This window comes from Thalassophryne amazonica, chromosome 16, assembly GCF_902500255.1.
Source record: "Thalassophryne amazonica chromosome 16, fThaAma1.1, whole genome shotgun sequence".
In the NCBI taxonomy this organism is placed as follows: domain Eukaryota; kingdom Metazoa; phylum Chordata; class Actinopteri; order Batrachoidiformes; family Batrachoididae; genus Thalassophryne; species Thalassophryne amazonica.
In genome coordinates this window covers 35,157,392-35,181,688 of record NC_047118.1, presented here as the reverse complement: position 1 = coordinate 35,181,688, position 24,297 = coordinate 35,157,392, and the positions used below count along the sequence as shown (strand labels likewise).

At 41.0% G+C, this 24,297-nt stretch overlaps 1 protein-coding gene and 1 long non-coding RNA gene across 3 annotated transcripts in view; one reads left to right on the top strand and one right to left on the bottom strand.

Moving 5' to 3' along the window:
* The window catches only part of LOC117528203 (protein Hook homolog 2-like), a 42,088-nt gene extending 37,314 nt beyond the window's left edge, over positions 1-4,774 (bottom strand). For both annotated transcript variants that reach the window (XM_034190799.1, XM_034190800.1), the window contains exons 1-2: positions 4,604-4,774; positions 3,982-4,064 (exon numbers count right to left, since the gene is read on the bottom strand). In XM_034190799.1, coding sequence (XP_034046690.1) covers positions 3,982-4,064; positions 4,604-4,648 — 128 coding nt within the window. In that variant the 5' untranslated portion in view covers positions 4,649-4,774. The remainder of the gene's footprint in view (positions 1-3,981; positions 4,065-4,603) is intronic.
* Positions 1,329-23,028, top strand: LOC117528207. Its single transcript, XR_004565703.1, has 3 exons — positions 1,329-1,426; positions 12,188-12,192; positions 23,017-23,028. It is a non-coding gene; the product is annotated as an uncharacterized LOC117528207 (long non-coding RNA).
* Positions 23,029-24,297: the final 1,269 nt, after the last annotated feature.

The following is a 24,297-nucleotide window of genomic DNA, read 5'->3' as shown; positions in this document are numbered from 1 at the left end:
TAAGCGTCTTCCATAAGACCTCAGTGGTGCCACAGTTGGATCGCTTCCATGCCGAGTGCACAAATGAACATGCTTTTCAGAAGTTCAAAATTCCTGCATTATAAATCTCGTTTTTGTTTTTTTTGGGGGGGTGGACTGACCTTACAAAATATTCTACTTTGAGATGCAGGTTATTTTTTTTTTCCTCCCAAGGCCATAATTATCAAAATTCAAACAAAAACATGGTTGAAATATTTAAAGTTTAAATATGTAATCAGTCTAAAATATATGAACATTTCCCTTTCTGAACTGACAAAAAAAACAAACAAAAAAAAAAAAACACATTTGACTTTTCAATATTCACTAGCAGTGTGGTGAGCTGATGCAGTACACTTACCAACTGCAACTTGAAATTAATATGGGATAATGAAGGCACGAGAGTATAGGTAGTACTCAAGTCAGTCATAATGTAAAATTATGTCTTTTAGGGATCATATAGCTCTGTGGTCCCTCATCAGATTTTAATATTTTTGTTTTTTAAAAATCAGGTAGCCATGTATGTTCTACTAATAGTTTTAAACATCAGCATGAATGCAGCTGTATTAACTGTTCTGAGCATTAGGATGTGGCAACTTTAAAAACATGCATTTGAGTAGAAATGCCTTATTAACATACTGCACATTTGCTGAGTAAATTTGTGTACCTAAACTGCATATTTACTTATATGTGAATTTGAGGCATCATTGTAAAGCACGTTGACCATAAAAAGCTCGACATAAATGCAGTCCATTTATCATTTGACAGTAAAGTCACACTGCTGCCTTCAGTTTAAAAAATTTTAATTGTTACACAAGCTGCTGTCTGCCACCTTTCTGTGACAGTTGTGTCTCGCAGTGTGCGACACATCAGTAGTTGTGCTGACAGAAACACTAATGAAGGTCAGATCCCATATACTGCACGTAAACCATGTCCAGAAATTGAACCCAGCAGATAATCTCTCTTGTGACATTTCATAATGCTTTAATGGAGATGTTGGCATTAAGCTTCGAGTTATATACCCCCCCCACACACACACAAAATGTCAGCGCAGCAAATACTTTATTATTTACTAACAAATCTGAGAATTTCAACTTCCCTACCTCGTGCAGCAAAACAATGAGTGTTGTTGTCATTTAATAACTGGGGGGATGTGTGAGCAAGACCCCAAAATGATAACCCACAGGCTGCCATACTAGTTGCTTAGCCTGTATTATATTATACAAATAATGAATGTCAATGAGTGCAATGGTAAGAATACTTGCATGAGCTGAACAATGGAACATACTTTACATCTGTAAAGTGTTCACAGCACTTCATTTTTTCCCCACTTTATATTACAGCCTTATTCCAAAATGGAGTAAATTAGCTTTTCCCCCTCAAATTTATACTCACAACAACCCAATAACGAGTTTTTTTTTGCAAATGTATTAAAATAATAATAATCATCGCATGAGCATAAGTATTCACACCCTTTGCTCAATACTTTGTTGATGCACCTTTGGCAGCAATTACAGTCTCAAGTCTTCGCGAATATGATGCCACAAGCTTCGTGCACAAATCTTTGAGCAGTTTTTCCATTCCTCTTTGCAGCACCACTCAAGTTCCATCAGGTTGGATGGGGACTGTTTGTGCACAGCCATTTTCAGATCTCTCCAGAGATGTTCAATCGGATTCAAGTCTGAGCTCTGCCTGGGCCACTTAAGGACATTCACAGAGTTGCCCTGAAGTCACTCATTTGATATCTTGGCTGTGTGCCTAGGTTCACTGTCCTGTTGAAAGATGAACCGTTTCCCCAGTCTAAGGTTAAGAGCACTCTGGAGCAGAGTTTCATCCAGGTTGTCTCTGTACATTGCTACATTCATCTTTACCTCAATCCTGACTAGTCTCCCAGTTCCTGCCACTGAAAACCATCTCCACAGCATGATGCTACATGCTTCAATGTAGGGATGGTGCCTGGTTTCCTCCAAACATAATGCCTGGCATTCACAAAGAGTTCAATCTTTGTCTCATTAGACCAGTTTTAAAAAAATAAATATTTTCAATAACTTTGCAAAAATTTAAAACAAAAAACCTTTACACACTGTCATTATGGGGTATTGTGTGTAGAATGTTGAGGGGAAAAAAATAATTTCATCCATTTTGGAATAAGGCTCCAACATAAAACATGGAAAAAGTGAAGCGCTGTGAATACTTTCTGGATGCACCGTACAGCATCAACAGAACTGAATACTAGAAGCACTCGGAGAGCGCAAACCTCCACCAAGGCCATAGGGTCACTGACGTCACATGGAATACCCTTTGGCAAAGAGACTTATTCCACGTTGTTTCATGCATCTACTGTCATGTTTCAGATTCAGTGGTTAACCCTCTGGGGTCCGAGGGCATTTTTTGGACAGTTCACTTGCCTGGCATAAATGTTTTATTATTGCTGTTAACAGCTCTCCCTGCATCCCACAATCAAGTTTTATGTCTCTTTTTTTCAGGACAACCTGTACTTTCAAAATATATATGCTATAGTTGTGTTTTAAGTGTAATAAAGGCTTACAATCAGAAATAAGAAAGGAAAAAGTAAAGCGGAAAATAATTTTACACACATTTATTCAAAACACACAGCAAACTATTATAAACAACTGTTTTGACACTTTATAAAGGTAATTTTGGCTCTTGTGTGAACGACTGTACAAAAAAGTTTCAAACAATAAACACAAATGCACATTTTGAACAATATATACAAAATGGTCTATGCGTTGTGTTTGTCTTCATCTCAAAGCAATTTTTGTCTGCTATTACACAAAGGTCACATCACAAACTTCTACTCTGAGGTTGACTGTGTGTTTGTTCTCTCCTGCTCTGAAAGCAACATTCACACTTCGAGACTCATTCAGTTTGAGGAGCGGCCCCTCCCCCTCGCTCCATTGATATGGTAAACAGTGCTTTACACCGGAGCGAGAGAGCTTGCCACAGGCTTATCCAGTAACATTCACAGGAAAACTAGTCAAGCAATCCTGATACTCACACACTGAGCACGTGAGATTGTATGAGAGGCTCTCCGTCTGCTCACTTTCACTTTCGCTGTGCATAATGGCGCAGGGTGCATTGGAGCAGCCAGGGGGCTATTCAAACGGGCCAACTAGCAACACATCACTCCTAAAAACAATCTTTGGTGTGTCACGTGAGGTGAATCTGTCCTACGATTGGATTTTGGAAACTCATGTGATGGTGAACCAATTCTGATTGGACACTCACATTATCATCACAGCTTCTATGAGGAGTACAAAGATGGTGGAAAGTCCACGGAGTTAACTTTTCAGCAAAAAAAAAAAAAAAAAAAGTACGTTTCTATCTCATATCATTAAAAAGTTATTTCTAATTTAGTAAAGCTTGGTCTCAGCCGTTGTATACGATGACGTCGGCCCCAGAGGTTTAAACCCTTAGAAGTTCAGGAAATGTATTTATAAAAAGAAACTGCATGAACTACACAAGCTTTTTAATTTTCTAATAAGTTTATTCAATGAGGAGAAACAAAAGCTAAATTATTGTTGTGTCGTAACTTAATTTTTGTTCAGCCTTTGTGACCCGTTTTCATGAAGTTAGATGCAAAAATGTTGAAAATGGCCCTATCCTGCAATGATAAAGAATCCTTAAAAAAAAAATTACTGGATCCGGAAAATGTAATTACTTCTGAGTTAGGCAAAGATACACCCCTGGTAATAATTTCACTGAAATCTGTTGAGGATTTTTTTGAGTAATCCTGCTAACAAACCAACCAACAAAAACAAACGGGCGTGAACGAAAACATAACCTCCTTGGCAGAGGTAAAAATGTACCATTCCAGGAGGTGCAGACAAACTGGTCAAACGTGGGGAAAAAAAAGCCTAATGAGCTCCCCCTTAAAAACGGACCATAATCGTTTTCATTCATGCACAAACACACACCTATATTTCTATATAAATATGAGCTTACATTCTGTGCAGCACATGAGCAATGGCCACTCCACTGGTTAGCTCATACTTGCTGTTGCACGAAGGTACTTGAAATGTCTGCAGCTGTGAATGAAGACATTAAAAACAAACAATTAACCTTACACACTTTATGCTCATGCCAGCTTTACTAATGCAGGTATGACGTGAAAAGCCACTTTTTACTGAGGGTTTTTTTTTTTTGGCCCATGTGGTGTGACATTTTGAAATAATGCAATCAAATAACAGGGATCACAGGACTGTAGTGTCTGATAAACACAGTCATAGGTGACGGATAAGTGGGATAACGAAGGTCAGTTGGAACATACACAGTTCGACAGCCTCATACAGTCTCAGCATCTTAAATGACTGACACGACAGTTAGCATAAGATACAACAAAGCAAAGTATCGCTTGACACTTCTTAAAGAAATGCAGCACACACTGGCACCGCTTTCCACATTAAAACCCTTGCTCAGTCAAGTAGTTAAAAATGGATTATATCAGTATATGTCAGACACAATACTATGTTTTGTTCAATTAAAATAATTTAACAGCACCTGCTGACGAAGCGTTAACACCTGCAGCGCAGTTAGCTTAGCTTAGCCTCACTAGAAGCAAACTTACCCAGGTGAACAGTGAATCACACAACTCCGCTTTGTCCAGACTCATTGTGTCTTGTCCAGTGAAGCCTCCAGCAACGAGGAGAAACGAGTATATATATATATATATTTTTTTTTAAACCAGCAATAAGTTACCCTGAACTTTGAAGCTCACTTCTGCCGCTATCCACGTCAGTGCCCCTGCGCCTTTCAGCTTCTCTGACCCAAACGAGCCGCCGTAATAAGAGCGGTTCCATTTTGTTTGTATTTTATTCATTATTATTATTATTATTATTATTACTATTATTTGCATTGTTTTTGTTGTTGTATTTTAAGGTTACAGCTTAACATTATTTTCCACAGTTTATTCGTCTTTAGATTATTGTATGATTATTCGATTGATAATTATTTCGTCTATAAAGTGTCAGAAAAATTAGTTTTAAAATACCCAGTTTAATTTATACAGACAAAAGTGATAATTTGTTTTGGACAACTAACCACCAAGGTTTGCGTTTTTTATTTTATTTTATTTTATTTTTTTTTACATAGACTAGGGGAGTACATTTTCACATTAACAAAGCTGCTTTCGTTGTTAAATGAATAAAATGCTTGATTGTTGAAAGAGATTACGATGATGAAAGTGATGAAGATGATGAAACATGTTATTTGCTCGTTTACAGAGAAATACACCCAAATAGATCAATTCAGAGCAAAAACTGGGCAAAAAGGCTTTCAGATTTTCTGCCCCGTCTACCAGGAATGATGTGCAGAAGGACTTGAAATTGACATCTCTATTTCTGGGGACATTTAAGTCAATATAAAAGACAGAGAGGTAAGATCAACTTGTGATTGCACTGTGTAATCCCACTTTTGTTTTTCTGTAAGGTGTGAAGCTGAGACTGTATTTTGTGTTTTGCATGGTTGATGTAATCTGTTTGTGCTGCTCTGTTGGCCAGGTCACTCTTGATAAAGAGGTTTTAATCTCAATGAGTTTTTACCTTGTTAAATAAAGGAAACTGATTGACTGAAATGGATCTGGTAGATCTTCATCATGCAGCAAGGCATTGATCAAAAACACGCAAACCCGAAAAATTACTTCATCAGTCTTCTGAAGATTCTAGATCAGGAAATGAAACCTTACATTCTAAATTGCCTTATCACATTTTTGTTTTTCAATTTAAATGTATTTGCTTTCAGCTGTCCCCCAGTTGCTCAGGGTTGCCATGGTGGGATCTGGTGGAGATTCACATTGGGATTTGGCACCAGATGGACTTTCTGACGCAAATGGTGTAGGCCTGTGAGCTAGTTCAGGTGGACAATTTGAGCTGCTCTGCCTACATTGACATTTGTCACTCCACATAAATACCACATACATCCTACTAGAACTTGCTGTCTACATGATTCACTAAACACTTTGTCCAAATTGGACAAGCAAAGGCCAGATTTTACCAGCTCTCCCTCTGCCTGCCAAATGTTGCCTCTGTTACATCCTCTTCACCACTGCTGCTCTGCCCCGCCTTCACCCCAGAATCCACCTGTAGGCTCTGATGGGTGAAATGTGTAGGGTATAATCACTGTCCAGAATCACAAGCAAATATCTGCGGGAGTGATGATGTCAGAGCAGAGATGCCAAACTCAAACTGTGTCCTTCTGATGCAATAAATATGTTTTAATTCATGATTTGTTGTAGGGTAGCAGAGTGGGCTTAGTGATTAGCGCTGCTGCCTCGCAGCAAGAAGCTCCCAGGTTTAGTTCCCACCTGATACTTTCGGTATGGCGTTTGCATGTTGTCTGTGTCTGCACATGGGGAGAGCATGCAAACTCCATACAGAAAGGCCACAGGTGGGAATCGATCCCATGGCCTTCTTGCTGGGAGATGTTTCCATTGTTCACACTTCAAAAAACAACTGCAGAACCCCTGGTCTTCTATTTAGTCTTTTTTTCTGTCCGCTCCCTTGTCAGGTCCTCGAAGAAACACAGCTTGCAATCCTCCCAGTTGATTCCACGATTCTGACATCTCTAGCACTTTGTCTCGAGCCACTGAGTGCAGGAAGCGAATCAAAATGTTTCTTGGTGGCTTATCCGTGTCAGGTATGGGGGCCATAGAAGAGTGTGCATGCGCAATCTTAAATTCCTGGCCGGTAAGGCCAAGCCCTTCTGGTATGATTCTTTCCACATAGTCTTACACCAGTCTTACATTATTTTTCCTGCTCTGGTTTTCCAGGTCCTCCACTCGTTTCCATAGCGTCTCTAAGTTCTTGTCATGTTTCACTACATCTTTCTCCATTTGAGTGTTTGCGTCTTCCATATCCAATATCCATTGTTCTGCATCTCCATGCCTTACTTGTATATCGTCCACGGCATCTTTCAGCACTTTTGTGGTCTGTTTAATTGCGACAACTTCCACTGCCACTGTATTTCCTCCATGATTTCATTGTCATTACTTCTTTCAGTGAGCCCATCGTTTTGGGCCATGCTGCTTCTTGCTGGAGGCCTGATTCTCTTGGTCACATTTGGGAAGAAATCCACTTTGGCGTTGCTCAACATACCACCGATAATCTGCGAGTTGATGGTCAGCTATCTGTACTAAAATACTAACTGCAATATAGCCTTCAGAGTTAGCACTATAAGCAGTGTATGAAAACAAATCATGAAATTAATAGACGGTTTGTCTGGAACTCTCCTAGTTTGCTGCCAGCTTTCTCAGTGGTCCCACGAAACGCCCTGCCTCCGCCCAAGAATTCAGACTTTATTGAAGTTTAAAGTTGAACTGAAGTTACAGAACTTGTGTTACTTAATTAAATCATAGAGGAAGGGACCAAAACACATGCCACTTAGCAAAATAACAATTAAATACACATTTTGACCTATACAAAAAAATTGAAAAAGGAATCACTTGAAATTTGAGAACATTCGAGTGACTTTGTTTTTTTTATTCTCAAAACCTTCATCAACATTTTTTGTCTAAATAACAGAAAACAATTTTAACTAGACCTGCCAGCAGGCATACACGGGGTCCAAGCCCCGTACGTGGATCACCTCCTGGGACCCTGCAAGGGCCATGTGACTCCTAACGTTTAAAATGTCGGGATGTGAGACTGATCCGCAGAGCCACGTGGATAGGCACTACCATGCCAAGTTTACCATCAAGAGGGCAAAGTTCATCCAAGAGTTCCATTTTTTTCAGCGCATCTACTGATATATTGGCAGTTGCTCCCACAGCGTGCATGAAGAGTTGTGTGTGCAGGTACGTACGTACTGTATCTATGGTGTTATCTGTAGTCTGTCAGTCTATATGTTTGTCAATAATCCATATCTATTTATCTTCATATCTATTCAACCAAGTGTTCATAGAAATGTTGTGTTTGGGGTACATATAAAGGTCAGAGGTGATTGTCATATTTGAAAAAAATATTCAGCTCAATACAGTGTCCGATCACGATCTGTCACTCCAAGTAGCTTCATGTGAATAAAGTCAAACGTTAGTCTACCTCGAACAAGCACACTGGTAACAGCGGTCAAGAAAAAAAAATCCTCAGGCATTTTAATTATAGCAAGAAACACTGAGCAGACCAGACTTAGTGGACTGACTATCTGCCTTTGGCCATACCACCAGGAACAAAATAAAAAAAAAATAAAAGAAAGAAACCAGAACAAAGAATTGCCAAGCAGGCAGACAGAGAAATGTTGCAGCTAAGCAACCATATACGAAACGTCAGTCATTGGGGTCAAAGTCACATCTGTATATCTGTTTGCTGGCCTGCAGGTCTTTTAGTCAATGTCTGTCAAACCTGGTGTGTTAATGAATGCTGGCCCTGAAACTGCCAATAATTCATCAAATATTTTTGCAAAGGTCAAGGAAATGGTTTTTCAACCCAATTTGGACCAAATATGGCACACACTTGGGTGGATTCCAGAATTGTCCTACCAAGGTCATCCAGAGGTCAGTCATTTGGGTGGAGGTCAAGGTTATTTTGGACAAATGTCAAGTTGCTGTAGCTGTTACTGTCTTCATACCTATTACCTACTGTAAAAAGAGGCTGACATAAATATGCAAACATCCTTTAAATCTACTGAAAATATTCTGTAAATATGTCTGGTAAGATTCTTATTAATTTATTTTTTATTTCAGTGATAATTTACATGCTTATGCATTCAAATAGTGCATAAAAAATATTTATGGAATAAAATCCTAACACTGTGTGAATAATGATGTCTTATTTGAATGAAGCATTCTTCAGCTGTCTAACTTAATCCTAATAACGATCAGTGTTTTAATTTTATGTTCACCATATTCAAATTTCCTTAAAACACCACTGGATGGCTCCAGTTGACAAACAGCTTGGTTCACAACTGGCTGCCTTGAGGCCCACTTACACATGGCAGGTGTTTGGCAAAAACTGTCTGGTAGTAGGATGTGTCCTGACGGTAGCCAAAAATGAAAACATCAAGACAGAAATAACAATGAAAAAAAAAGAAAAAAAACCCTCTGCTGATTTGTTTATTGTGATATTTGTGTGACAGTCTCTGTGAGTTACTCTCAGTGGTTTGTGACTGTGTTTCAAAAAACCTTCAGCAGGCTCGTGTCAGAATCCTCTCTGTGTTAATCTGCCGTCACACACGTACACTGTTTCTTCAGCAATCTGCATATCTCCCCGTCCACACGTCTCCTTCCTGCTTTCTTTGACGCTGTCACAAATCACTCTACAGCAATAAATTGCTGTGGCGCGCTGCCCACTTCTTCCTGTTTGCTTTGGCCAACCCAGACTGTACCAAGTCCACTACTTGCTCCTTAGAACACCTGCTTACGTAACACAAAACAACTCCCTAAACTTCCGGTCGGCGCCGTCCAAACCTGTCTTTCAACTGTACGTGGTCACGGCACCTTCGGTATTAGTCTGACTGGAACTCCTGCTTTTTTTTATATGTATTGCAGCTTGTGTAATGCACTTTTACATGTTTATTCTGTTTCCAGTTATTACACACCCTCAGACGCATGTCTGGGTTGCCTTGCAGTTGAACTTGGATGATGTATTTACATGTTTTTGCTTTATAATGGTAATAATGTACATCTCAATTTGTACAAAACAACATCATGAAGGCAAAGAAGAAAGTTCATACAGGGGGTCTGAAGTTGAGTAACCTTGGACTGAATTAGGACACCTGGGAGGAAGTGAGGTTCATGACTGGGGGGCCTGGCGGAGAGGTTAGTCACCCCACGAGGGAGAGACCAGGCTGACTAACACTAGAGTGGCAGGAGGTGTGGTAAGGGCTCTGGCAAGGCATGGCTGCTCGAGCGGAGGCTGACTATTTTTGGCCGTCTCCTCTTCCTCCACACTAATTCCTCTTTTCACCCGTTCTCTCTTTCCTTATTCCCCAGATGTGTTTCCTTCCTGAAAGTCAAAAAGCAGTACTTCTACTCTTTTTCAACCTCACATTGACGCACTTGCATCCCTCTGGGGAACTGGAAGGAGGGTGTAGGTGGAAGGGCCAGCAGTTACGATTGAGTAATATTCTTTTTAAAAAAAACTTGTGGTTTCCTTGTTTGGAAAAAAGAAGGGATAGTTCCCCTTTTTAAATAATTCTTTAAGGGCTCAGTGCAAAACATATTGCATTACACACACTACAAGGTCACAGATTTGTGAAATATTGGTTAAAGGTGTCACAATGTGCAAGATCATTTTTAAATCTATTGTTTACAGGCAGATAAGGTTGAGATTTCACGTTAAACATCCTCAACATGCCTTAATTCTAAGTCTGTGCATGTAGAAACTGCCCTATTGCAAGAAATATTTTGGATTGAAAACAGTTGCTTTACACCTCTGTGACACAGTCATATTTCTATGAAACACAGCCACTGAAGGAATCGTACTTTGGGACATACTTACATGGTCTGTGGTGAGAGACTACATATACAGTCTGTGGTGAGAGATGGCGCCTTATCTGAATGGAAAGTGGGTGTGGACAACAGGAGCTTCTTTCCACTTAGAGCAGCAGCCATAGAAACAACTCATTTCTTAAAGATCTGAAAATGCTTATTAAATGATGGATCACCTTGTTGCATATGTAGTACTTTTGTCTACACAGTTTAATTTGTACTTTTTAGATACCTGGGGCCTCATGTACAAAGACTGCGTGGATTTCCTACTAAAACATGGCGCACACCAAAACCCAGAAACTGCACAAAAAAATTTAGATGTATCAAAGTTGTGAAGATCAGGTGACCCTGAACCATCCCTTAGTTATGCTGCTATAGACGTAGACTGCTGGTGGGTTCCCATGATGCACTGTTTCTTTCTCTTTTTGCTCTGTATGCACCACTCTGCATTTAATCATTAGTGATCGATCTCTGCTCCCCTCCACAGCATGTCTTTTTCCTGCTTCTCTCCCTCAGCCCCAACCAGTCCCAGCAGAAGACTGCCCCTCCCTGAGCCTGGTTCTGCTGGAGGTTTCTTCCTGTTAAAAGGGAGTTTTTCCTTCCCACTGTAGCCAAGTGCTTGCTCACAGGGGGTCGTTTTGACCGTTGGGGTTTTACATAATTATTGTATGGCCTTGCCTTACAATATAAAGCGCCTTGGGGCAACTGTTTGTTGTGATTTGGCGCTATATAAAAAAATTGATTGATTGATTGATTGATCAAAGTGTACATACGCATGGACCCAAGCACGTTCCTTTTATACATCCCAACCAATGTGGAATTGAGCGCACATGCACAAGTACCAAAGTCTTCCCTGTCCATGCTCCATTTAAATATGCAAATTTATTTTAATAGGCCCTGGGACCTGGGATTCCCCTCTCTGTCCGATGATTCCACATGACCAGAGAAAAGAAATTATACCGAGTGAAATGAAGTGGAGACATGCAGGGGTAGTTTGTTTGGTACCCTGTCAACCGGAATAAACATGAAACGGAAAAGAAGTGATTGGGAGTGTGTGTGTAAAATCTGTGAGCTCAGAGCAGCATACACACACTGAAGTTAAAAAAAGAGGTGCGCCAACTTTACATACACATTTATTGGCAAATACTGAACACAGGAAGACAATTGGGGTCTTGTAAAGAAGTCCTGCAGCACTAGTTTCACCATTAAGAAACAAACAAACCAAAAAATAACAATAACTAAAATATTTATATACGTACGTGCCCAAATACGAGGTCTGTTAGAAAAGTATCGGACCTTTTTATTTTTTTCAAAAACCTGATGGATTTGAATCATGTGTGCTTGCATGAGCCAACCTTGAACCTTCGTGCGCATGCGTGAATTTTTTCATGCCTGTCGATTGCGTCATTTGCTTGTAAGTGTTGGGAAAGTGTAGGAACACGGACCCACAACAGGGGGCGCAAATGAACGGACAATGGAGAAAGTCAAATCACAAAGTTTTACTGTTGTGAATCCACACAACAAACACAACAGATTACAAATACAGCAGTAACCGAATTCCAAAGGTGTCGTGTGGGCAGGCTCGACGATAGGAGACGTCTGTCCGAGTCGAACCGGAACCACCCGATTTCCTCTGCCACCGAACCCCGGGGATACTGGAGCCGCCAAGTCCCGAACCCCAGGTGGCCACTGCCTCCGCTCGTCGGATCCGGTACTGCTGGCAAGGAACAGAAACAGTCAGGTGTGGGTGCGGCTGCACCCAGCAACACACAGGGTGGAAACACCACCTCCACCTCTTGTCAGGAAAATACAGGTGAGTGCAGGAATGTGAGTACTTATCCAAAATACAGTCTCCTGCTGTCTTTTCTCTTTCTGTGTAAAGGCAAAAAGTATTTAATGGTCAAAAGATGATCTGTTTGGCTGGATACGTTACCTCCTTGGTAGAGCGATATCTCAGCAATGAGGTGGAGATGCCGTCCTGCTGATATACCTCCCTGTTGATTGATATCAGCTGTCTCGTCTCAGGTGATGGGTGACAGCTGTCACCCTGGCTGCTCCTGTGAGGCGGCAGCGCCCTCTGGTGCCTGGAGCCCGCACTCCAGACAGGGCGCCCTCTGGTGGTGGTGGGCCAGCAGTACCTCCTCTTCAGCGGCCCACACAACAGTAAGCAGCCTTTGTGTGAGGATGGGTGTAGTCTCTCTGTGTTTTTTCTTTGCAAGGAAATGGCGGAACAACTGGAACAGCGCGACTGCATCAAATTTTGCCAGAAACTGGGCAACAGCCAGGTGGAAACCATTCGGATTATTCAGACGGCTTTCGGTGACGATGCTATGGGCATCACACAGATTAAGGAGCAGTACAACCGGTTTAAAGACGTCCGCACAATGGTGGAGAGCGAGCCACTCTCCAGGCAGCCATCAACATGCTGAAATAACCGGATCATTTCATTTCTAAAGTGAATGCTGTGGTGATGCGGGACCGTTGTGTGACTATCCGAGAAATTGTGGAAGAGGTGGACATCAGCACTTTTTCGGCACATTCCACTGTGACAGAAGATTTTGCCATGAAAAGAGTTGCAAGCACTCGTGATTCAAATCCATCAGGTTTTTGAAAAAAATAAAAGGTCCGATACTTTTCTAACAGACCTCGTATGAGTGGTTTGAACACTGATGGAATGAAAATGTTTCCCATTAGCAAAAACAAATTCATCATGTGATGGCACCTTTATAGCAATATGTGTAGTCAATAGCTCCAAATACAGTAGGGAAACCGACTCTCGCTGCAAACTGTGCTTTAATGTTGGCCTGTTCAACAGCATTGTATGGGAATGTGATGTACCTGGATGACATTCAGGTGATTCTGTCCCACACAGCTGGCATGGCTTAGCTCAAGGTTGACAGGCACATTCCTTACCGACTAGCTCTCGCTGGAATGCCCCATGTTGCAAGGAACCTGAGCGTGGTCAGCACCTGTGTGGGCACAGACAATACCCTGGGTCCTTGCTGTTGCACTCTAGGGACGGATGCAGTTCTGTGCACAACTCCAGTAACACTGGCTTTGGAAAACAAAATCAGCTTATGAGCCACTTATCGTCATTTGCAAGTAAATCGCTCACGCCGGACTGCACCATTTGCATGGTCTTCTAACAACACTAGAACTGGCTCTCTACTTGGCTGGTTTCCAACCAGGACCTGGGGCCGTTTTGTAGTTTGATGGATGTGGCGATGTGCGAGACCAGCACATGCTCCCAGACTTGACCTAACCTGTGCCTACATTAGCTTGCTGAAAAGGTGTAATATAACCCCTTTAAAAGCCCAAGCGTACAGATGTTTGACATTCTTGCTTTTCTCATTAAGGAACCACCTTATATATTCTGGTTGCTCTAAAGAGTCTTATGCCTAATGCACTAAAAACATCAGCACACATCAATATTTAACAGACTGCTGTAGGATTAGGAAAGACAATGAAATGCTGCACCTTTAAATGAAGGAATGCCAGTAATCTGCGGCTGTGCCCAGGCATTTGGAGCCGGAATGTGTTGGAATGCTGGCAGCAGTTTGTTTTCCCCTGCAGCTTTCCCAGGTGTTACAGGGAAAGGAAAACAACCAGACCCTGGAACAGAGATGGACAGGCCACGAATAAAAGAGAAGGCGTGGGATGGCAAAGAAAAAAACACCCAGGAGACTAATCATAACCCCCCTTCTAGACATGAGGTCACCCACGGCTACATATTGTCAAGGCATGTAAAACAGACAATGGAAAAACACAGTCTGCTGGCGATTTATGGTCCTCACTGCCTTATCAGCTCTCTTCTGCTTCACTGTCAAACTGCAGATTTATGTCTTTAGTAAGAGCAGATAGTCAATAATAACCTCACCTGTGGAACCTGACAAGGAGTGCTCACCTTAAACACACAAAATCACATCAAATGGTTGTTGATGTGTAAAAAAGGCCCTCAGTTGAATGCTACAGTATCACATTTCACTAATGTGTGGGATAATGTTCAGCCACTTAGTTAGTGATTTCACTTTTCTTGGTGACTCAGTGATTACCCACTGTTGTGTCTGCATCAACTAAATGGCAGAAAAGTTCTTTCTTACATAAGCACACACACACACACACACACACGCACGCACGCACGCACACACACACATACACATGCATACATACACAGTATACGTACTGATCCTAAAATTTAGCAAAACACTTGGCAACAGTCAGACACTGCTTTTTTTTTTTTTTTTTTGCCAAGTTGACCAACAGTAACGTCAAAACACACACCACCAGGAGAGATCAGCCGGGAGTAGTGGGTGACAGCCAGTGGGCACAGTTCAGTTAATCAACTTACAGCTACGTAGTAAAGCTAACTTTTTCATTTCTGGATTAGCTGCGACTGTTGGTGAGAAATTGTGAACAGCATTCACATGGGAGTTTCAAAAATTTAGTAAAATATTCACAAGGATTCTCAATTTCCTCACATGAGTTAATGGGCCTTGCTGTCATGTCGCTGTAATTTTGAACATGTTCAAAAAATTTGCACAACAAATTTTCTTGAAAAAATAGTCAAAAAGTCATTGCGGGCATCTCAAACCCTTCTTAATTTAGTTTTGGCCACTCAGAAAGTGTGACAAATGTGACAACTTTGTGCGACTTACAGTATAAAACTACTTTGTGAGTGACTAGAGACAAAAATGATGCTGATATTCCAGGCATGAGACAGGAGCGATCTGCCCTGGGCAATGACAGTTATAGTAAAATGTAGATTCAAACCAGTGTTTTCACAACAAAATAGAAGAGATGATTGGAGAGTAACAGCTCTTCTGGAAGTGGTGCAATAATGGCTAAGTGACTCTGCTTCTGGTCTGGCTAAAACCTGACATGCAGGCAAGCAGGGGCAGCAGGCTGGAGGAGGAGGAGGAGGAGATGCGGGATCCGGATTATTTTGTCTTGATGTTGTCCAAAGTGCTGGACAACAGCATCCTGCAAGTGGGTGAGTGTGCTGCCACCACACAAAACATCCACTCTTCTTTATTTTTTCACCCCCATGGAGCCATACTAGGCTTATTTTTATTATTATTGTCTTCCCTGGCTACAGTCTGGGGTATTTCCACAGCTGCTTTTCACATAATAGCAGCCCACTTCTTGGAGCAGTATAATAGCAGCCCACCACCATTCTGAGCACTTTGTTTGCAAACATGTCGACAAGTCAATGTGATTCTAAGTGAAAATTGTCAGTAATTTGTGTTTTTTCTTGCAAATTTGTGTCTCCTACTACTCGCAGCCCAGTGAGATACTACCCTGAGCGGATCTGTAGGTAGTTATCAAAGCTAACATTTATGTTAGTTGTGTCCACCACCACAAATATCAGTCACTGCAATGGTGTTTGGGTGAGGGAGCACAGGTACAGCCTGGCTGTTTTTATTCTCTGCATAGTTGCTTATTGACAGGCCCAGTCTCTGCCTATCTTTCTGGTGGTAGTTTCTGTTTCGGTAGTTCTCTTTCTCTCTCACACACAAACAGGCAGCACATGGCCAGCACGACTGAGTCACACCAGTCTGGCAACAAGTGCCCCTTCTCAGGGGAGAGTCCCTGCATGTGTCCTCAGTATGAGGTCCAATCCCCGTCACTGGATCAGGTGTGTGCTACTCAAAGCAACGTGAGCCTGAGATCTATTGTCTGTGACTTCAAAATAGAGAACAAAATTGTACACGCACCTGAAACATGATATAATTATCTTTTCATATTAAATGTGTCACGATAACTTGAGAGCCACAAGAGCTTATATGCTTTGGGGTGTTTTGACACAGTTGCTGCATGATGCTGGTTCATCAGATGGTTTTGAGGTGAGTCTAAAAATAGAATTATTGAAGTGTACTGTATGAAATGAGATGCTGGAGAAGGCAGCTGTACACGGGGATATCTCACTATCATTCATTCATTGTGATGAAATAAAACAAAGTTATACATAATTATGTACTGTTATTTGAAACAGATTAGAGTGTTTATAGCAATAGAATAATAGAATAGCAACAATAGAATAGCAATAGAGTCAAGGTGGATAAAAAAGAAACTCCTATTAATGTAGGGCCCTTCAGAGAGCATTAAAAAGTTCTTACCCTATTCAATTTTAAAATATTTTTCTCATTTTATGGCCTCAAATCAGTAAAACAAAAGTCAGGCTTACTTATGGAATCATTTTAAAAATGATTTTCTTTAATTTCAAATTCTATAGTATGATTCTAACTTAAATATATAATTCACAAAACAATAACTGTAAGTACGCACTCTTTTTAAATAAAGCATAATGAAATAACCTTTACAGTAACAGAAGTCCACAAAAACTAACCTTATAATATATAATATTGTAATAACAGAATGTCTACATGCACAGTCACATAATTGTGTTACTTTGTAGAGCCGTATTGAAGTGTAAAATTTAGATTCCCACCAGTGTTTGCATAATATAACCTCTTTAAAGAGTGATTGGTTGATTGATTGATTGATTGAGTTTAAGTCTGTACCATTAATATAAACATACAGAGGTGAATATATCAATGATACATGGATAACACAATAAAGCATAAATGCTTATTTCCATTATGCTCCTTGTGAAATTATCACATGACAAAATAGAGAGGTTTGATTGAACAAGTACAAATTGTAAATAAGACAGTAGATCTTAATAATTAATGTAAATAATAAATGTGTGTATGTGTGTGTGTGTATACATATATGCACCGATTTTATACACACACACACACACACACACACACACACACACACACACACACACACACACACACACACACACACACACACACACACACACACACACACACACACACACACACACACATATATCTCATACGGCTGAGGGCATTTCAAATCAAATCAAGTCAATTTAATTTATATAGCGCCAAATCACAACATATAGTTGCCCCAAGGCGCTTCATATTGCAAGGCAAAGCCACACAATAATTACAGAAAAACCCCAACTGTCAAAACGACCCCCTGTGAGCAAGCACTTGGCGACAGTGGGAAGGAAAAACTCCCTTTTAACAGGAAGAAACCTCCCGCAGAACCAGGCTCAGGGAGGGGCAGTCTTCTGCTGGGACTGGTTGGGGCTGAGGGAGAGAACCAGGAAAAAGACATGCTGTGGAGGGGAGCAGAGATCAATCACTAATGATTAAATGCAGAGTGGTGAATACAGAGCAAAAAGAGAAAGAAACACTCAGTGCATCATGGGAACCCCCCAGCAGTCTAAGTCTATAGCAGCATAACTAAGGGATGGTTCAGGGTCACCTGATCCAGCCCTAACTATAAGCTTTAGCAAAAAGGAAAGTTTTAAGCCTAATCTTAAAAGTAGAGAGGGTGTCTGTCTCCCTGATCCGAATTGGGAGCTGGTTCCACAGTAGAGGAGCCTGAAAGCTGAAGGCTCTGCCTCCCATTCTACTCTTACAAACCCTAGGAACTACAAGTAAGCCTGCAGTCTGAGAGTGATATGGTACTATGAGGTCCCTAAGATAAGATGGGACCTGATTATTCAAAACCTTATAAGTAAGAAGAAGAATTTTAAATTCTATTCTAGAATTAACAGGAAGCCAATGAAGAGAGGCCAATATGGGTGAGATATGCTCTCTCCTTCTAGTCCCTGTCAGTACTCTAGCTGCAGCATTTTGAATTAACTGAAGGCTTTTCAGGGAACTTTTAGGACAACCTGATAATAATGAATTACAATAGTCTAGCCTAGAGGAAATAAATGCATGAATTAGTTTTTCAGCATCACTCTGAGACAAGACCTTTCTAATTTTAGAGATATTGTGCAAATGCAAAAAAGCAGTCCTACATATTTGTTTAATATGTGCATTGAATGACATATCCTGATCAAAAATGACTCCAAGATTTCTCACAGTATTACTAGAGGTCAGGGTAATGCCATCCAGAGTAAGGATCTGGTTATCAATCAATCAATCAATTTTTTTTTAATATAGCGCCAAATCACAACACACAGTTGCCCCAAGGCGCTTTATATTGTAAGGCAAGGCCATACAATAATTATGTAAAACCCCAACGGTCAAAACGACCCCCTGTGAGCAAGCACTTGGCTACAGTGGGAAGGAAAAACTCCCTTTTAACAGGAAGAAACCTCCAGCAGAACCAGGCTCAGGGAGGGGCAGTCTTCTGCTGGGACTGGTTGGGGCTGAGGGAGAGAACCAGGAAAAAGACATGTTGTGGAGGGGAGCAGAGATCGATCACTAATGATTAAATGCAGAGTGGTGCATACAGAGCAAAAAGAGAAAGAAACAGTGCATCATGGGAACCCCCCAGCAGTCTACGTCTATAGCAGCATAACTAAGGGATGGTTCAGGGTCACCTGATCCAGCCCTAACTATAAGCTTTAGCAAAAAGGAAAGTTTTAAGCCTAATCTTAAAAGTAGAGAGGGTGTCTGTCTCCCTGATCTGAATTGGGAGCTGGTTCCACAGGAGAGGAGCCTGAAAGCTGAAGGCTCTGCCTCCCATTCTACTCTTACAAACCCTAGGAACTACAAGTAAGCCTGCAGTCTGACAGCGAAGCGCTCTATTGGGGTGATATGGTACTACGAGGTCCCTAAGATAAGATGGGACCTGATTATTCAAAACCTTATAAGTAAGAAGAAGAATTTTAAATTCTATTCTAGAATTAACAGGAAGCCAATGAAGAGAGGCCAATATGGGTGAGATATGCTCTCTCCTTCTAGTCCCCGTTAGTACTCTAGCTGCAGCATTTTGAATTAACTGAAGGCTTTTTAGGGAACTTTTAGGACAACCTGATAATAATGAATTACAATAGTCCAGCCTAGAGGAAATAAATGCATGAATTAGTTTTTCAGCATCACTCTGAGACAAGACCTTTCTAATTTTAGAGATATTGCGTAAATGCAAAAAAGCAGTCCTACATATTTGTTTAATATGCGCTTTGAATGACATATCCTGATCAAAAATGACTCCAAGATTTCTCACAGTATTACTAGAGGTCAGGGTAATGCCATCCAGAGTAAGGATCTGGTTAGACACCATGTTTCTAAGATTTGTGGGGCAAAGTACAATAACTTCAGTTTTATCTGAGTTTAAAAGCAGGAAATTAGAGGTCATCCATGTCTTTATGTCTGTAAGACAATCCTGCAGTTTAGCTAATTGGTGTGTGTCCTCTGGCTTCATGGATAGATAAAGCTGGGTATCATCTGCGTAACAATGAAAATTTAAGCAATACCGTCTAATAATACTGCCTAAGGGAAGCATGTATAAAGTGAATAAAATTGGTCCTAGCACAGAACCTTGTGGAACTCCATAATTTCCCCATTTACATGAACAAATTGTAATCTATTAGATAAATATGATTCAAACCACCACAGCGCAGTGCCTTTAATACCTATGGCATGCTCTAATCTCTGTAATAAACTTTTATGGTCAGCAGTATCAAAAGCAGCACTGAGGTCTAATAGAACAAGCACAGAGATGAATCCACTGTCTGAGGCCATAAGAAGATCATTTGTAACCTTCACTAATGCTGTTTCTGTACTATGATGAATTCTAAACCCTGACTGAAACTCTTCAAATAGACCATTCCTCTGCAGATGATCAGTTAGCTGTTTTACAACTACCCTTTCAAGAATTTTTGAGAGAAAAGGAAGGTTGGAGATTGGCCTATAATTAGCTAAGATAGCTGGGTCAAGTGATGGCTTTTTAAGTAATGGTTTAATTACTGCCACCTTAAAAGCCTGTGGTACATAGCCAACTAATAAAGACAGATTGATCATATTTAAGATCGAAACATTAATTAATGGTAGGGCTTCCTTGAGCAGCCTGGTAGGAATGGGGTCTAATAGACATGTTGATGGTTTGGAGGAAGTAACTAATGAAAATAACTCAGACAGAACAATCGGAGAGAAAGAGTCTAACCAAATACCGGCATCACTGAAAGCAGCCAAAGAGAACGATATGTCCTTGGGATGGTTATGAGTAATTTTTTCTCTAATAGTTAAAATTTTATTAGCAAAGAAAGTCATGAAGTCATTACTAGTTAAAGTTAAAGGAATAATCGGCTCAATAGAGCTCTGACTCTTTATCAGCCTGGCTACAGTGCTGAAAAGAAACCTGGGGTTGTTCTTATTTTCTTCAATTAGTGATGAGTAGTAAGATGTCCTAGCTTTACGGAGGGCTTTTTTATAGAGCAACAGACTCTTTTTCCAGGCTAAGTGAAGATCTTCTAAATTAGTGAGACGCCATTTCCTCTCCAACTTACGGGTTATCTGCTTTAAGCTGCGAGTTTGTGAGTTATACCACGGAGTCAGGCACTTCTGATTTAAGGCTCTCTTTTTCAGAGGAGCTACAGCATCCAAAGTTGTCCTCAATGAGGATATAAAACTATTGGCGAGATAATCTATCTCACTCACAGAGTTTAGGTAGCTACTCTGCCCTGTGTTGATATATGGCATTGGAGAACATAAAGAAGGAATCATATCCTTAAACCTAGTTACAGTGCTTTCTGAAAGACTTCTACTGTAATGAAACTTATTCCCCACTACTGGGTAGTCCATCAGAGTAAATGTAAATGTTATTAAGAAATGATCAGACAGAAGGGGGTTTTCAGGGAATACTGTTAAGTCTTCAATTTCCATACCATAAGTCAGAACAAGATCTAAGGTATGATTAAAGTGGTGGGTGGACTCATTTACATTTTGAGCAAAGCCAATCGAGTCTAACAATAGATTAAATGCAGTGTTGAGGCTGTCATTCTCAGCATCTGTGTGGATGTTAAAATCGCCCACTATAATTATCTTATCTGAGCTAAGCACTAAGTCAGACAAAAGGTCCGAAAATTCACAGAGAAACTCACAGTAAAGACCAGGAGGACGATAGATAACAACAAATAAAACTGGTTTTTGGGACTTCCAATTTGGATGGACAAGACTAAGAGACAAGCTTTCAAATGAATTAAAGCTCTGTCTGGGTTTTTGATTAATTAATAAGCTGGAGTGGAAGATTGCTGCTAATCCTCCGCCCCGGCCCGTGCTACGAGCATTCTGACAGTTAGTGTGACTCGGGGGTGTTGACTCATTTGAACTAACATATTCATCCTGCTGTAACCAGGTTTCTGTAAGGCAGAATAAATCAATATGTTGATCCATTATTATATCATTTACTAACAGGGACTTAGAAGAGAGAGATCTAATGTTTAATAGACCACATTTAACTGTTTTAGTCTGTGGTGCAGTTGAAGGTGCTATATTATTTTTTCTTTTTGAATTTTTATGCTTAAATAGATTTTTACTGGTTGTTGGTGGTCTGGGAGCAGGCACCGTCTCTACGGGGATGGGGTAATGAGGGGATGGCAGGGGGAGAGAAGCTGCAGAGAGGTGTGTAAGACTACAACTCTGCTTCCTGGTCCCAACCCTGGATAGTCACGGTTTGGAGGATTTAAGAAAATTGGTTTTTAGATTTCTAGAAATGAGAGCTGCTCCATCCAAAGTGGGATGGATGCCGTCTCTCCTAACAAGACCAGGTTTTCCCCAGAAGCTTTGCCAATTATCTATGAAGCCCACCTCATTTTTTGGACACCACTCAGACAGCCAGCAATTCAAGGAGAACATGCGGCTAAACATGTCACTCCCGGTCCGATTGGGGAGGGGCCCAGAGAAAACTACAGAGTCCGACATTGTTTTTGCAAAGTTACACACCGATTCAATATTAATTTTAGTGACCTCCGATTGGCGGCCGAGGAATAACTAAACATTTCACATCCAGAGCAGAAAAGTGCGGGAGAGACAGGAGAAGCCACCATGCTAAACCGGCTAAGAGCTAGTAGCTGCGCTAAGCTAGCGGATTCCTAAAAACACGCAAAGTGAATAATGTGTAAATAATTTAGAGGTGATTCAGCAGAGGGAGTGCTTTAGTTAAGGCACGTGAAGATTACACTGTGAAACAAATCGTTATCTAGTTAACTAGATCAATCTAACTGCGCAGATTAAACAGCTAACAGATACAGAAAAACACCGCTGTGCTCCGGAACAGGAAGTGATACAATACCGCAGTGAGAGCCAACTACCAGTTTCAGCATTGTGTTATATTTCTTTCTTTATGCTGTTGGTACAAAAGCAGCCCATCACATCATTGTCATCAGGTGCTAATGACATGTAATATTTGCACATATTATTTATGGTCATGAATGCAATAATTACTGAACAGGACTAATAATAGGTTTCAGGTGCAGTACTTAAGCCAGCTCCTCCCAGTGCATGTTTACAAACCAGCTCATACACCCACAATGATCTCTAACAATAGAGGCGCGTGCGGTGTACCGCACCCCACCGACACAGGCAAGGTACTGTATATGTTTCTTTGCACTTTAAGCTGCATGCTCCTAAGAAGCTTTAACTAAAATATTGTGGTCTACAAGGGTGCAAAGACGAAAACCAGGATTTGGTGCTGGACTCATCATGTTGTTGGTGGATGGACTGATGTTGGCAGGCTGTGTGGTTAACAAGACTGGGCACGCTCTAAGTCCTGTTATCCCAGTGTAGTGAAAAATGTTTAAGACAGCGCAGGTAAAAGGTTAATTTTTGCACGAATAGCATTAACCTGTGAGTCCATGTGTGCTGCAATCAGGCTGTCGAAATGAGGAGGGTCACTGTTAATAGTGACCATTGGCTTTGGTCTCATAGGCCTCAATTCTTACCGTTTGCTGGGTGTGAGATGAGATTTTACAAAGTTGTCAACACATGCCAAAAAAGTTAACCACACCTTCAGCCTTGCACAACTTCCCTATTCTTTTGGTCCACACACCCAAATGTTCTTCTCCCTGCATTCTGCAGCCTAGTGTAATTGATGCCCTCTCAGCCTAAATTATAAGAGGGCAGACAGCTAGTCAACAAGTGTGGCCTGAGTGAAGCCATGGTCCTTCAGGCAGAGTGACATTCAGCCTGACTCAGCAGCACAAAGGCACTGTTTACTGGACCTGTCTACCGCAATCAACGTGCCTGCATCTGGCCTGGTAATTGAACTGAGGCGTGATGCACTTAACCTCGTCACTGCTGAGGGAACGAAGGCTGGGTGAGGATACTGTTCCTCCGTCATCATTCTCCCCCATTCACTTCAGAACAAAGTGGCAACATTTGGTGCTGAAAAATGAAGCCCACGTAGAAGTGCCAAAACTTGCAGTATACAGGGTGCTCACTTGAGGCTGATTGCAAAAGACCCATCGGGCATCAACGCCATGTTAAAATGTTTAACTCTGCAGTGAGGGTGGTGAATGTTGATAGCCTGGTCACAAAGTTTTCACATTTTCTATTAATATATTTTTTTATTTTTTGTAGTCTGTAACTATTTATTCATGAGCATGACAGTTGTATGGGTACAAGAAATCTGTGCTCAAATATTTTTGTTGACTAAAATTTTAGTATTAGTTACTTTGCACATTAGCACTGTTAGCATGTATCAGCATCTCACTAATGTTAGCTTCACAGATAGTGTCAGTTGTTGACACTATATGCTGGTCATAGTTTTTATGACATGCACCCAAACCACCCACTATTAGAGCAACCACTCAGTCTGTAAATACATGTATTAATCAAACACCCAAATGCGGGTTACCTAGCTTGTTAGCCTTAGGTAGCTTGGTAACTTCAAGATAGGTGAGCATGTTCAGGCTTCATTCATCCTTTCCAGGTAACGCTGGTCATGGTCTTGAGCCGCTTGGGTGGGTATGGAGAGTTCCCATGGGATAAAAAAGCTTTTTAACCTACCATCCCTGGTTCTCAAGACCAGGCACCTAAGTAGCTCTACTCTACTCTTTTCTACTCTCC